This window comes from Aplysia californica, unplaced genomic scaffold, assembly GCF_000002075.1.
Source record: "Aplysia californica isolate F4 #8 unplaced genomic scaffold, AplCal3.0 scaffold00290, whole genome shotgun sequence".
Lineage (NCBI taxonomy): Eukaryota > Metazoa > Mollusca > Gastropoda > Aplysiida > Aplysiidae > Aplysia > Aplysia californica.
The window spans coordinates 491,845-505,439 of NW_004797560.1; the positions used below are offsets into that span (position 1 = coordinate 491,845).

The 13,595-nt window shown below is 38.7% G+C and overlaps 1 protein-coding gene across 3 annotated transcripts in view; it reads right to left on the reverse strand.

The window, feature by feature from the left end:
- Positions 1-307: 307 nt before the first annotated feature.
- Positions 308-13,595, reverse strand: part of LOC101862355 (N(G),N(G)-dimethylarginine dimethylaminohydrolase 1) — a 23,609-nt gene continuing 10,321 nt past the window's right edge. For 2 of the 3 annotated variants that reach the window (XM_035970582.1, XM_005101593.3), the window contains exon 5: positions 308-9,028. In XM_035970582.1, coding sequence (XP_035826475.1) covers positions 8,843-9,028 — 186 coding nt within the window. In that variant the 3' untranslated portion in view covers positions 308-8,842. Of the gene's footprint in view, positions 9,029-11,433; positions 11,577-13,595 lie in introns of all 3 variants that reach the window. The other variant, XM_035970583.1, reaches the window with a different exon arrangement.

The window sequence follows — 13,595 nt, forward strand, 5'->3', positions numbered from 1 at the left end:
TTGATAGGAAAGAAGGAGCCAACCACTCACTTAGACAAAAAGACAGAAACAACAGATGGACAATATAGAATTAGGACATACCAGGGACGTCCTCCAAACACCTGCAGTAGTAGTGAGAGTTTTATAGCATAGATAAGGTCATATAAGTGACAAAGATCAGAGGTGTTAGTAGAAAGTAACATACAAAAGGAGAGGAGATGAGCTCGATAGATGTCTGATACGAATTTGAAAGAAGGAGCGAATCACACAAACTCATCAACCAACTATCTAGGACAAACGCTGAAGGAGAAAAGAGAACACAACTGATGTAAAAGAATATTACTTGCTTTATTGTAGATTGGAAACGGAAAACTTTTCTCCTCTAGTGTACACACAAATAGTCACACAAAGGTCGTTGATTCAAATCTGACACCAGAGACAGTGCCGAGAAAACCGTTTATTCAGACTGTAGTGTTATGCTCTAACCGCGGATCCGGGATCTGGAACCTTAAGGAAAAAAAAAAGAGAGTTCTGATCTAAAACGATGAAAAAAAATAAAAGCGTTAGCCCACAGTAGTACTATTATTTATAATGTATTCTGACTCCAGATTTTTTAAAGACCAACAGCAGAGCCACTTTGTCAATTATTTTTTTTTTAAATAAAAAAAAACAAACAACAACCTAAAAACAAAAAACAAGTTAAGTAGTGACGGATAAAAAGGGGATCTGTCACATGATAATAAAATCAGAGCTCTTGGTACGACCACATGTGTCGCAGAGACGGCAAAACAAAGCATTTCAACAAAATGACTGGGTGGCTTGAAATCAAGAGTTATGGCCTTTACAAATTACTCAAACTCACTGAAGTACCATCATGGCCAAGTCCAATTCAGTTAAACATTTTTTGGCAAGTTTCTTTTGTTAGGCTTTTTAGTTTTTGCATTTTTGTCGAAATTACCTCAAGGTCACAGATAGATAGACCTTTTAACTGACCTACTTTTATTTTTTACTTCCCGGCTACACAGTTAGAGCATGACACGGCCGTGACGCTTACTTGGAAGGAGGAGAAATGCAGGCTCCGGCTAGCATGAGGTGCACTATATATATATACACAATGGGAGAGGTGGGGGGAGGGGGTGGAGGCTAGCGCTGAGTTCACAGATTTGAGCTAGAATGGCTGACAACAACAACGTAATATCTGCGGAGGTGGAGGATCACCCCCTCACTCCTGACAACAGATAATGCACTCTTGCACTGGCTGATCACAAGGTTAAACAATATGTAACACATCTAGTTAGAGCGCGGCTACAGAAAATCTAGATTGGCACGTATAGTAAAATAACCAAGCCCGCAAATTTGACTGTTGAATTAAACTTTCTTCCCAAAACTGAATTTAAAAACGTATTAAATATAATATATTTATTAATGTATATAATATATTTATTTAATTTACATTGTTAAAAAGTTGCTTTAATACCAACAGCATCAGCAGAATAAAAAACAAGTTACACATTGTCGAGCTCCCTTGAACTACCAAAAACTGCAGCAAAATAACGACATTTTGCAAAGCAGCTACAGAGACATATCTACAGCCTTCTGAGAAATCCTTTTGCATTACTGTACTGCACTGCACCCCCTTGGAAGGATTCAATTCAATCAAGTATTGTCAAAGAAGATGAACCAGAACCATACGTGTTACTGTTAGTACCGGCACTCAGATTAGAAGCAACTATTTTAACAAGTTGATGCAGATAATAAGCGCACTACTTTAAGGAAGGGGGAAAGGCTCTGCTTTGGCGAGATGTGGCATTTGTGATGATTACGAGTTGCATGCTTATATATGTATTTCCTTGACTGTACTCTCTCTAATCTTTACTACACGTTCTTTGCTATGATTTCCTTTACTGTACTCTCTCTAATCTTTACTACACGTTCTTTGCTATGATTTCCTTTACTGTACTCTCTCCGATTATTACTACACATTCTTTGCAATGATTTCCAATACTGTACTCTCTCTGATTATTACTACACGCTCTTTGCTAAGATCTCCTTTACTGTACTCTCTCCGATTATTGCTACACGTTCTTTGCAATGATTTCCTTAACTGTACTCTCTCTAATCATTACTACATGTTATTTGCAATGATTTCCTTTACTGTACTCTCTCTAATCGTTACTACATGTTATTTGCAATGATTTCCTTTACTGTACTCTCTCTGATTATTACTACACGTTCTTTGCAATGATTTCCTTTACTGTACTCTCTCTGACCATTACATTACAACTTGCATGCCATTATTTCTTTTACTGTACACTGCACTCTCTCTCATCTTAACTGCACGTTCTTTGCTACTATTTCCTTACTATACTCTCTCTGACCATTACACCCAAGTTCTTTCCAATCATTTCCTTGACTGTGTTTTATACCATGTAAGCCAGCTGCGGTAACTAGCAAAGTCTCCAACTTCTTTTCTTCTCATGATGTTAAAGGTCATCATCAGTTCATGAAGGACAAACTACTATTATCATTTTCATTATTATCATTACTATGATTATAATTATTATCACCAGTATTATTATTCTTACTATTATCATTCTTATTACAATGTATTACCATTATCATTTTTATCTAAATCTGTTTATCTCCCTACACCTGTGTTCCCAGTCTACATTACACACTACCTTCACACTACAATAAATACATCTTATTTCTATTCATTAAAAACAAATTGAACATAGACAGACACATTAGAAGCACTAGTAGTAGTAGTAGTAGTAGTAGTAGTAGTAGTAATAGTAGTAATAGTAGTAGTAGTAGTAGTAGTAGTAGCAAATTTGTACGCATAAGTAAATAAGGCTAAAACAACTAACTACAATATAAGCAGAATCAAAAAACAAAAATGCTCATTAATTATCAAAAGTGGGTGAACAAATGCCTACAAGACAAAACATATCATCGTAGCATGAACATTGCAAAATAGAAACGAGTATCAGCATCACAAAGTGCTAGAGAGAAATTGCTTCTATAAGAACAACAACCAACAAAAATAAGCACAAGCAGATGACAAACAGAATAGATAATTATGTTGAGTTGCAAGAATGTCACAAAAGCACAGTTTGTATACTCTTTCTTTTTGTCTTCATTATTTCTCAGAATCTTGTCTCTTTGTTTGTACCCATGTATCTAAAAGGAGAAGTGCTAACTGGCCACAAACAATTTCATTTTAAAAAAGAATGTAAAAAAAAACAACACATCCTGCACTTTTCTGACTCTGTATAAATGCCCACAGAGGGAAAAAATTCATGGATCATACTCACTCGTAAATCTATGTATCAAGACTATTTTTTTCATAAAATGCAATCAGAGGAAAATTTCCGAAATCTGGATATCCGGACATCCATAAAAGCCGGATATCCGGGTTTCCAGATTTATGGTTGCCAGATTTATTTTAAAAATCGGCAACTGACCTATGGACTATGAGGTGTGACTCAGCCAACAAAGAAGCACACAGTGCAGAAGGGAGGGAAAAGACAACAGAAGCTTGAGGACTTAAGGCACCTACATCACAAAAGTAACAGGCTCACCACAGGAAAGAAGACATCACATGAAGTCAGAGTGAGAATGAGCAAGGAACAAAGTCACCCCTCAGCCAAAGAGATGCGGGTGCAACAACAAGGTAAAGTCATGACCACCGTCAACCAAAAATTACGCGACCTCAAGAACCAACCCAACCGCTAAAGAAAAGTATACATTATCGCCAAGGAAAAAGTACACATCTCAAGAACAGATCGCTAATGAAAAGTACACACCTTAAACACATACACGCTTATAATAATGAAAAGTACATACCTCAGAAATGAAGAGTAATGAGAAGCGGGTCAACAACAGACTGCTAAAAAAAAACCTACACACCTCAAAAATAGACCGTTCGTGAAAAGTACAAATCTCAACAACTGATAGCTAATGAAAAGTACACACCTCAAGAACACAAAGAACTCAGACTGCAGGTAGAGATGCTACAACCACCCAATGACAGACTGTGAGACATGGAGAAAAAAAAAGACCTTATAAAATCATAAATCTCAACATAATTCTTAACAAATGCTCAAAAGTTCTGAGACATACTAACAATAATTGGTACCAATATATACATATATAAGAAAAAGCGTTGAGTGCAGAAATTGTCAAAACAAATAATTGTGAGAGAAAAAAGATTTCTCCCAACAAAAGGTATCTCTCCAAAAAGCCTTTTTCCTTTTGATACACGACAACAACATCAATTCAGCACACGACAACAGTATAAACTAGAGATTCTATTACAAACTCTTAGTGAGTCACTTTTCAAAGCGGCGGAGCCTTACGCTAATTGATTAACTTTACGAGACAGCACACCACTTCAACTCAGACAAAACAACCTGACAAATAATTGAGAAAGATTATATAACAATGCGAGGTACAATCCCACAACCCACTCGGTAATACCGTTTTGTAAATGTAAGCAAAACGATATGACGCAGACTGTACATACTTTAGGAACATAAGTCTCAACATACATGACAATAAACATGGTACGCTGAGCGTTATATTGGAGGCTAAATATTGCGCAACTAGCAGGAGCTACAACTTAGCTGGAATGTGTTACCAACCACTAGTCTGTCGTTTACATGTAGACAATCTCAGGCCTGTACATACCTCATGCCACGTATGTCAAACGTCACCAGTACACACCTCATGTTATGCGTGTCAAACATCACCAGTACACACCTCATGTTATGCGTGTCAAACATCACCAGTACACACCTCATGTTATGCGTGTCAAATGTCACCAGAACACACCTCATGTTATGTGTGTCAAACGTCACCAGTACACACCTCATGTTATGTGTGTCAAACATCACCAGTACACACCTCATGCGATGCGTGTCAAACGTCACCAGTACACATCTCATGTTATGCTTGTCAAACGTTGCCAATACACATCTCATGTGACACATGTCATGGGTCACCAGTAGAAACTTTAACCACAATTTGCTCCAAGACTTTGCTCTCACACCTACCAGAGAACCCAGCCCTCACAACAATGAAACAACAGCCTTTGTTCAGCACGGCGCAGACTTTGTGTCAGGGACAGTAAAAAGCAAGCGTCTCGTCCAGAAAAAACATGGATTCACTAGTAAGTGAAATAAAACCAAGGGAGCGAAGCTAACAAGCAAGTGCTCAAGCAGCTTTACATACAAATTAAATAAATGATAGGCTCCAAACAGTTGATACAGAAAACTGTCAGTACTGTCAGCTTTGCTAAGCCTACGACTATGACCTTTTGGCACCGGAAGTAATTAACGATGTAAAAAGCAGAAATCTATATCTAGTACAGACTCTCATTACTTAAGACTAAGATCCTCAGGGATTGTCCTTCTGCTTTACTTTACAAACACCAGACTTGCCAACTCTCTCATCACTCAAGGTCAGCAATCCCAGCCAGAACTTCTGCAAGTCTGACGGAGCTGAGAAGGTATCTTTGTGTCTTAAACAGTCACAATGCCTTCTTCAGGAAGTCTCACTGATCTGAGAATGTGCCCCTGTGTCTTAAAAAACCAATACTTTCTTCGACAAGTCTGACAGAGCTGAGAATGTGTTTTTGTGTTTTAAACAACCGATACCTTCTTCGGCAAATCTGCTTGATCTGAGAAAGAGGACTGAGAGCCTCTGTAGTGGATATGTATCATCAGCTGGAAGACATACACAACACTTCGTTGGTCCCAAACATACAACAACCTACAACTACAACGCCCTCCTAGCCTCTGCCTTTCTGCACCCACCAGCTTCTGATTATAAGCTCCTGAAAAAAGTCATCACATTGATTTTGCTGGCAGCATTAGGAGTGAGGAGCAAACATTGCCATATATTTCATTCACTAACAGAATCTTAAGACCAAACACTATCCCTATTTCATAGATAGAATCTTTATGACTTCAACCAGATCATTAACTTCAAAGATATAATCTTTACGACTAAACTCTATCACAAGTTATTTTATAGACAGAATCTAAATGACTAAACACTGTCACGTTTCAAAGACAGAAATTTTATGGCCACACACTGTCACGAATTTCATAAATAAAATCTTTATGACCGCACTCTGTCGCAAATTTCAGGGACAGAATTTCTATAACAAACTACACACTGTCATGTGTCTCGTGGACAGAATTAGAAACCTTGTTTCCAGCTACTACTGTCACACATTTCACAGAGAGAATCCCCACAAAAAGAGAGCAGCCACAAGGTTTCCCCTCTCTATGCAACAATAGAGGCCACCGCAGCCACTACTCTAAACATCTCCAATAAAACAGTGACTCGAAAGAAAAAACATTATGGTCAAATATACATGATATAATATACTGGGAGTGATGAAATCGCAGTGGTAAAGTGAGAGAAGTAAATATCCCTTGAGAAATATGACAACACTTCAGGAACTGACAATGTGCAACATGGGGTGATTGGTTCGCGAGAGTTTTACAGCGCTCCCAACTACATAAAAGGTCATATGAGCGCATGGGTGACGAAATGAAAGAAAAGTGGTTGATGAATAATATAACAAGGGCAAGAAAGGAGGAAATGTAAGAAATGTATGATCACAATGTGCAGAACATCCAAAGAAAAGGTAGAAAGTTTGGGTATGCTACACTGTTGGCGCCGGTACATCAGTGAGAACATTGTGACATGTTCAAAGACTGCTCTAGACAGAACAATCTCTACAGCAGAACACCACCGTACATAAAGAAACAACCAGGCAAACAAAAACAAAAACACAACAGGTTTGGATACTTAAAACATGAAGAACAATCTCTGGAAAGGTGTGGGGGGTGTGTGTGTGGGGGGGGGGGGGGGGGAGTAACCATATTGACATCTGTTCCAAATCTTAGACTAGAAAAAGATGAAAAGATTTACTGCTAAAAATGCAAAAGTGTTTGACTTGTTATAAAAACATTAACCCTCTCCCAAACATGATATGATGAAGGGGGGGGAAAAAAACTCAAAATCTCTTGTAAAAATTCACATACAAAAGAAAATAATTTATTGAAAGAAATCATTACAACCATACATGTAATCGCCTACCATAATCAATGGCAGGTTTTTATGCGTAAAAAGTGCCAATTCATAAATCAATATGTACGCATAAAAAAACGGTGACAGATCAATGCATTGACTGTAAACTGGTAACAAGGTACAGACTAATACAAAGAAAGAGACACAGATCTAATTAATGACATGGAATTTATTGCTGCTTGAACTATTGATGAATCTCTGAAGTACCGGATCAAATATGGCATAGTCTACTCGACTTCTACATTATAGAGAAACTGCATCACCATTACACATTATTTTCCATCTCGAAGAAAACCATGACAAAAATTGACAAACATATGAAACCATAGGAGCTGAGAACATCTACAGCAATATGACTTTTCTATGCTGACAATAACGGGTAGCAAGCTAAGAACTGGAGCACCAGGTTAAATATGACATCTACGCTAAAGACAGCCAGCAAAAAATTTACGCCTGAGAGTATTAAGAGAGAATCCATCTCACTCCCTTTCACGCACGTAGCGAGCACTATTTTATAAAAATATTTAATCCGGATAAACCTAAATATATACATACATCTAGACCGTTAAGACAAGCTCCATAAAAAGTGGTTGATAGTTTTCACAGTGGTTCATCAGAGAACAACGGAACAAAGCTTTGATATGCTGCAGTAGTACGGAAGGGGGGGGGGGGGGAAGATCTTCTTGGCTGAAGATGAATTTGTGAAAGATAGGAGGGCACGTTCAAACAAATTACAATTCCCTGCCAAAGACAGACTTTTCTTTTTACTCAACAAGCTTCTGTAAGAAACATTTCTTTTTCGCTAGCATCTGATATACTATCCCCAAAATGTCCCAACTTTCAGCAAAAACCCAGACTTTGCAGGGGAAAATGAATGTCACAGTAAACTACAGAAAATGTCTTAAGATGTGAAAATCACGGCTGCTTTTGAAATAAACAAAGTTATACAGAAAGTGGCAACTACAGGAATTTAGTCTGGAATATATCGGAAGATAAAATTGGAATTTTAAAACAAAATAAATTTTTAGAAAACATTTTCAAAGCAACGTTCAATCGCAAGGACCTACCACAACAGTGGCTGTTCACACACAAAACAAGAGAACATTTCATGTGGACAGACATGTCTTTATTCCTGACTAACTTCAAGAACAAAAGAAAACAAAAAACAGTTGGAAATCAAAATGAGTAAAAACAAAAGTAAACAAATCCTTCTTTCCTCAAACATTCATGGTTAAGGCTGTGCATGTTTTGAAATATAAAAAAGATGCTACAGGAGAACTTGTATTAACCCATTCACGACTCACTGAAAAAAAAAAGCTAAGATGATCAAAAGAATACGGTTCTGTCCCCTTTTTAAAATTCACAGAACAATAACAATTATACAATGACCATGAGTCTACGACTCTGTGCCCATTCCAAAATGGATAAAATAATGCTAAGAGAATCATGAGCCTATATCGTTTGTCATCCCCAGTCTAAAACCCATAAAACAATGTTAAAATGATTGCGAGGCTTATAACTCTGAAGTCTTTCTAAAATCCATTAAAAAATGACCACAATGATTATGAGCCTATGACTCTGCCATCCTTTTTCTAAAATCGAAAAAACAATGTTAAAATGATGATGAGGCTTATGACACCGAGCCCTTTCTAAAACCCACACAAAACAGATACAATGATCATGAGACTGCGACTCTCTGTCCCCTTTATAAAATCCTAAAACTCCACAAAACAATGATAATATAGAGATTATGAGCCTACGACTCGGAACGTTTCCACATGGTGAAGTACCCGAGGTCCTCGTCCTGGATGTTGCTGATGATTCTCTTGGGGTGCCTGGTGCGTGTGATGAGGATGGCCTGACTGCCGATGGATCCCCCGACCTTGGCCAGCTCCGTCAGCTGTACGTGGTGTCGGGGCCACAGGATCTTCTCGTCCAGAGTCTGTAGAACGAGGGGAGATTATTTTTAGTAAGCGTTTTACGACACTTGCACAAACACAATTAGGTCTTAGAAGTGCTGAAGATTCGAGGGTGTTACTGTTACGAGAAAGTAACAAACACATAAAAGAAGACAGAAAGATAAGGATGATAGACTTTTGACAGGAAAAAAGGAGCAAACCACACCAGAGCACCCACCAACTGACCAAATATGAGAGGAGAGACAAGAGAGAAAGCATTTTTTTAAAAAAGAGTTTTTAGTTTAGTTTTAGTAAGCGTTTTACGGCACTTGCAACAACAAAATTATGTCATAGAAGTGCCGAAGACTAGAGGGAGTTACGAGTGAGTAGCAAATGCATAAAAGAAGGAAGAAATATAAAGACGATGGACTTTAACAAGAAAGAAGGAGCAAACCACACCAGAGCACCCGTCAACCCACCACATGAGAGGAGAGACACGAGAGAAAGTAGTATTTTTTTTAGAAAAAGTTTTTAGTTTAGTTTCAGTACAGGTTTTACGGCACTGGAAACACAATAAGGGTCATAGAAGTGCGGAAGATTAGAGGGTGTTACAAGAGAGTAACAAACACATAAAAGAAGGAGGAAAGATAAGGTCGACAGATGTTGTAGGAAAGAAGGAGCAAACCACATCGGAAGACCTGCCAACCATCCACATACAAGGGGAGAAGCGAGAGAAAACATAAGATTAAAATTGGCTGGGTTTCGTTGCGTTGTAAAGGAGGTGACAAGAAAAAGAGATCCAAAAACCTTTGGTTGAGTTTGTGGATTTTTAATGCCATGTACATCTGTGTCTCTAACTGAAAAAATATAATAATAATAATAATAATAATAATAATAAATAGCATTTGTATAGCGCATATCCCCGCTCAACTGCAGGCTCTATGCGCTTTACACTATATTATTACCCCAGCAGACCACAGAACACTCCGAAACATTCTCAGCTTCCCGGGAAGCATACAGTGCAAGCAGCTGATTAAGCGCTCAAACACTAACAAACTGACAAGATCTTTCGCTATCTATAGCCGGGTACCCATTCCCACCTGGGTGAAGTGAGGAAAATTCGTGTAAAGTGCCTTTCCCAAGGAAACAACGTAGGGCCCCTGGCGGGATTCGAACCCATGACCTAATGGTTGCGAGTCCCAGAGACTAACCACAAGGCCACCGACGCCACTATCAAACAAAAGAGACAAAACAGACCAAGAACAGCATACTTAGAGTGAGTTTGAGAACTTGAACAGATGACAGGAAAAGACCAGGATATTCTACAATAGATTCCATAGGTCAAATAAGCGAGAAAATGGCTGTGAAAGTTTTGAGACTTTCAAAGCTTAAGAGTACTAGGAAACTGCAAATTTACATTTTTGAGTCATCATCACATTTTTGGGTACCTTTGATGAATGTTTGCGGGTAAAATTCAGAGAGATCTGTTTTTTAAAGGACTCTTTAGTTTTAGTAGGGGTTTTACGGCACTTGCAACACAATAAGCTCATATAAGTGCCGAAGATTAGAGGTGTCACAAGAGAGTAACAAACATAAAAATGAAAGAGGGGGAGATAAAGACGATAGATGTTCGATAGGAAAGAAGAAGCAAACCACAGAAGAGCACCCGCCAACCACCCACTCTAAAGTTACTAAGCAACAAAAAAGTTATTTGATATAAATTGCCCAATAGGCTGAAAAATGTAGGTTTCTTTGACATTTCTTTTTACAAGTGTCTGATTTCACCACAAAGCCATACATTTGCTACTAACTTCAAGTGAAGTACTCAGCATTCCTTCGCCTTGCAATGCGACTTTTGTCACCTCAAGACAAGCCTCAGTTGATCGCACAACATAAATTACTTCCCCTCAATGCATGACTTATTAAACCTCATGACAAACCTCAGTCGACCTCATAACATGACTTACTTCTCTATGGCATGACTGGTAAAGAGTTTTACGACGCTTGCAATTACGGCACAAGGTCATCTATCTGCCACAACATTACTTACTTCCCTTCCCCTCACAACATGACTTTTATTTCACCTCACCACACATGCTTCAGCCGACCTTACAATGTGACCTACTTTTACCTCCCCTCACTGCCCAACTTATTTCCACTAATGACATGTCTCAGCCGGCCTCACGACGCCACATATACTTCCTGTCATTGTGTGACTTAGTTCCCCTTACGACACGCCTCAGTTGACCTCACAAGGTCACCTACTTCCCCTCACTGCACAACTTTCCTCCACTTATGACATGCCTCAGTCGATCTAACAAAGTGACCTACTTCGCCACAAGACGTGACTTACTCTAAGTTCGTCTCACGCTGTGACTTACTTCCCTTTATGACACGCCTCAGTCGACCTCACAGTCACCTACTTCGCCTCCCGATACACGCGACTTACTTCTATCCGTAGATGATATTCTTGTAAAACTTGAGCTTCAGACACAGCAGCGGTAGTGAAGAAATCCCGCGGCCAGCAAATGTCAGCTGCTTCATGTCCACCTCTATCCTCTTGACATCTGGGTCAATGAACTGGTCCAACATCTGAGCTCACACCGCAGTATCAGGAGAGGAAGAACATCCGTGAATTTCTCAGGTGTATTTTTTTGTTTTGTTTTGATTTTTTTTTCAAAGTTATTTCCACGAGAAGCCATTCCATGTGAGACCGAGAAGACATTCCGTGCGAGACTGAGACGAGCGCATATATCAGTCCAGTCCAATCCACACGACAACGCAGGCAGGTGAGAGGTTAACATGCAGCAGTTTCAAGGGCAAGCAGTTTTAAATTGATGACCATCTTTTGTTTTCTCATTATGAACTTTCTTCATGCAGCGTTCAAAATAGGTTTAATTTTTCTTAAGCCCTAAGTAATATTTTGGGAGGATGCTTTTTTTTCTTCTTAAACTATTGTGAGCAAACACGATATCAGAGATGTTACTTCAACGCACATATTATTAAACCTAACAAACGTGCTGTGGAAATATTTACCGACATGCACAAGTTCATAAGTACAAAAGGCAAAGAAATTGTACAAAAGGACATTTTGAGCTACCTTTTTTTTCTTCTCTTTTTTCACATAGCCTCAGCTGTTCGGAACAAGAAAACCCCCAAAAACTTTTAACGTAGGTATTTTAACGTCCCCATTGGCACAATTTAGATCCTTTGGGAGGCAGATATTGATCCTGCTTGTCTGAGCTAACCTGGGCTGAGAGGGATTCAGCATCCCAGCACAAACAGCCAGATACTCTGCGAAAAAAAATTCTCTCCACTTAGAAATCCAACTTGCGTCTCCTATGTCAGTTAACTACAACACAGAAACTGGTCATAGCCTGGGGCGAATCCAATCCGAGCTCTGAGAATTTACATTTCCTTCATCTGCTGTAGACGGGAAAGTTTACATGTGTACTTGTCTATTGAGAAAACTTCATACATACGAAAAGCAGTGGACTTGGTTCACGGAAGTGTGGAGTGCTTGCATATAAACCTCCAGTCTCAAATGCATTTTCATAAATTTGTGTAGAAAAGCATGCGGTCAATTTCAACTGAGAGATTATTTATTTCAAGTGAGGTATGGTGAATTCAAGCAGATAATGAGAGAAATTAGATCCTTGTGTCACCTCCACGTATTCTTGTAACTCCAAAGAACATCTAGGCCTCTAATAAAAATCAGCAATCCGCAAAGAAACCGCAATCAAAACATCAACCAAGCAGTTGTGTTGGCACATAACAGCCTAGTCCAGATTCAAAACTCTTCCTGGAATGAAAACGCTATGCTCGGCGGCAGAGTTCTTTTTTTGACAAGCCCTTTCCATAAACCTTTTGGTTACATTCTGTTTTATTTAGTTTTAGTAAGTGTTTTATGGCACTTGCAACACAATTAGGTCATATAAGTACCCAAGATCAGAGGTATTATAAAGGAGTAACAAACACAAAACTAGAAGGGGGAGAGATGAGGAAGATAGATGATTGATAGCAGAAAAGGAGCAAACCACACTAGAGCACCCACCAACCTCCCACACATTGTGTTTAGTATTCTAACCACAGCAATAGTCTGAGTGATTATATTCAAACTTGTTTAATTTGTTTCCACTTTACATTCTCTTCCACTCTGAACCGACCTCAATTCCTTAGTTCACTTAATAGCAAAGGGGAATTAACAGTAGAAGCCGCTTATACTGCCAAACATAAAAACTGAAAACCTGGCTAAATCAAAGAAAATCTGGCGGTCCAACTTATTATAGTTTAAGCAGACACCAAGAAGGTATTCCGCTGTATATCACTTTGAATAGATCTTGGCTCTAAAACTTCTGAGGGCTCAATTCCTCAAATATTTATTTCCCTTTTTTTCCTTCTGGCACAAGAGCAGCGGAATCTTAACTCATGTTTAGTCAAACATTGTTCACCATGCATCTGAAGGTAACATTTTGTAAAGAATAAATTTTTCTGCGTACACAACTGAAAACATATTATGGTCCAGAGCTCCAAATACAGTCGAACCTGCTTTAAAGGCCACTTGTCCTTAACAATCACTTGTGCAAATGACAAATTACACACCTACCCCCC